The 2304-nt window shown below is 43.9% G+C and overlaps 1 protein-coding gene across 1 annotated transcript; it reads left to right on the top strand.

Annotated features, from left to right (window-relative positions):
- The first annotated feature begins 364 nt into the window (after positions 1 to 364).
- On the top strand, positions 365 to 1933 carry nupr1b (nuclear protein 1b). The gene is made up of 3 exons (XM_044181544.1): positions 365 to 539; positions 619 to 754; positions 1619 to 1933. Exons 1-2 carry the CDS (start codon positions 443 to 445, stop codon positions 744 to 746), a joined length of 225 nt encoding a protein of 74 aa, XP_044037479.1. The 5' UTR covers positions 365 to 442; the 3' UTR covers positions 747 to 754; positions 1619 to 1933.
- Positions 1934 to 2304: the final 371 nt, after the last annotated feature.

Genomic DNA, 2304 nt, shown 5'->3' with positions numbered 1-2304 from the left:
AAGCTGTCAGATAAATGCAGTGAAGTAAAAAGTCCAACATTTCCCTCTGAGATGTGGCGGAGTGGAGGCAGAAAGCGACAGGAAAAGTAAAGTAGAAGTTCCTCAGAGAACAGTAACTGAGTAAATGTTACTTTCACTGGATGCAGGGACGTTAATGGACCTAATACACTGTGTTCTGCATTGCCACACAGCCTCTGTTCGTTTCCAATGTGGGTTAATGACTTTCAGCTGCTGAAATGATGCAACATTTCTGCAGCAGAAAGAGGACAGCAGCCGGGGTTGGGGGTTGGGGGGGTTGGGGGTTGGATTTGGGGGCCCTGGAGGAGGAGCCCCGGGTCTCCGCTATAAAACACACCGAGCCAGCTGGAGGAAGAAGAAGAAGCTGCTGTTGCTGAAGTTTGACAAACTTTCCTTGTTGGAGCAAATCGTCGGAGAAGCAAACATGAGTCACGTCGACGTGAAAAACCTGAAGCCCACCAACTTTGAAGACGAGTACTACGATCAGTATGATTATTATAACTTAACCGATAAATACGCAGGTGAGACCAGCGTCAGTCCGCGGAGTAGTTTGGTTTGGTTTGTTAGAATTGAACTTGAAAAGTGTGTTTTTCTTAACAGAAGGCTCGGCCCGCAAAGGCAGGACAAAGAAGGAGGCCAGTGACAACACCAACAGGCACAGCCCCTCCGGACATGAGCGCAAAATTGTGGAGAAGCTCCAAAACAGCGAGAAGAAAGCCAAGGAGTGACTGCTGAGGTGAGGCTGCTGTTGCACTGAAACCAGTGCTAACTCTTTCTTTATGTCTGAATAAACTCAAGCCGAATTTAAGAGTGGCTGTTATATTTGCTGTTAGTAAAGTCGTTATAATCATTTAATGTGTTCTGTACTTAAACAGAATCGGTCTGTTATTTTAATTGGTCAATCTCTCAATGACATCTGGCGATGGAACTTTAGAATGTTGACCCAAGTTCAACTTTTCCTTAAGATTCTCTCCCTTTAACTGTTCCCACTCACAGCACTCGAGTGGGCGGTTGTGACTCACAACCTGATTTTGATTCTGTCAAAAGAAGTGTTGTTTTCTGTTCATATCAATATAATCCCATGCCGAATTCGAGAGAGCCTGTTTTATTTGTGAGTGGTCAAGTTGCTGAATCATTTATGTGCTCTGTGTTTCCATGAATCACTTTCATACTTTAAATGAGTACATTTACGAATGACATTTGGAATGTGGAAATTCTAAAATGTAAGTAACTTCTAAAACTTATTATTTAGAAGTTGCTTAGAGGCAGGGCTGCTAGCAAGATACAAAAGATAAAATTGTAAACACCCAATAAGGTATTTGGATTTTACTTTTTTATTTATTTTTTATTCAGTTATTCAGATTTCCCTTCAAGATGGCCTTAAATGCTAAAGCTTTCTTCTCACTACACTGAATTGTTTTATGGTATTTTTTTTTATTTCGCTGGCCTAAGAAGTCAAGTTTTAAACACACGTATACTGAGTCCAAACTGGTGGTTTTTAACTGCACATCGTGACAGGACAGAAGCACATGACTGCAGCGTTTGCCAGCAGTGTTTTTACTGATCCACAGCCAGAATCTAACGTGTGTTTCTCATCCAGGGCGACTCGGACGGCTTACCCCGGAAAAACCGACCACGGCCTCCTTTGCGACCGAACGAGACGTGCAGACGCAGGAGCGTCCTGAAGAGGAGCCCACAGATCCAGATGTTCCAGCTGCAGCTTCAGTGAGGAGATCTTCATCATGGCAGCAGACCGTGGCTCCTCCGCCTGTAGCTCTCAGTGTGGTGGGGGTGTACCTGGGTCCCGGTTCGGACCATGATGGTGCACGTGTGATTGTGGTGGTGGCAGTTGGGTGGTTTCGATGTGTTGACATGTTTTTAAAAGTGTTTTACTATTAAAACTCTTTTAAACGACTCTGTTGGTCTTTTTCCTCTCTCATAGTCTTTTACAGTGATCGAAGAAGTTCGGCTCCTTGATGGAAAAACACTCAATTACAAGTAAATCCTGTATTCGGTAGGCGAGGGCCGGATGGCAAAGCTCAGTGCGGTCTTGGTCCGTGACAGAGTATCAAATAAATCCTGACAGGTCCGATTCATGATCGAGTCATTTCTGAGTTAAATCGATTTCAGGCCATTTAGGCTGCCGTATTATTCAGCCTGAGCAAAAGCTGAAGTGAAAGTAGTGAAGTGCATCTGGGTATCTGATATAAAGATGCTCCTACTGAAGCAGCAGTGCTTCCCAACAGTTTTGGCTTATGACCCATTAAAACTGGATGTTGATACATT

The sequence above is a fragment of the Siniperca chuatsi genome, linkage group LG21 (assembly GCF_020085105.1).
Source record: "Siniperca chuatsi isolate FFG_IHB_CAS linkage group LG21, ASM2008510v1, whole genome shotgun sequence".
NCBI lineage: Eukaryota > Metazoa > Chordata > Actinopteri > Centrarchiformes > Sinipercidae > Siniperca > Siniperca chuatsi.
Note: the sequence above shows the minus strand (reverse complement) of the source record. Positions and strands in the feature narration are given on the sequence as shown.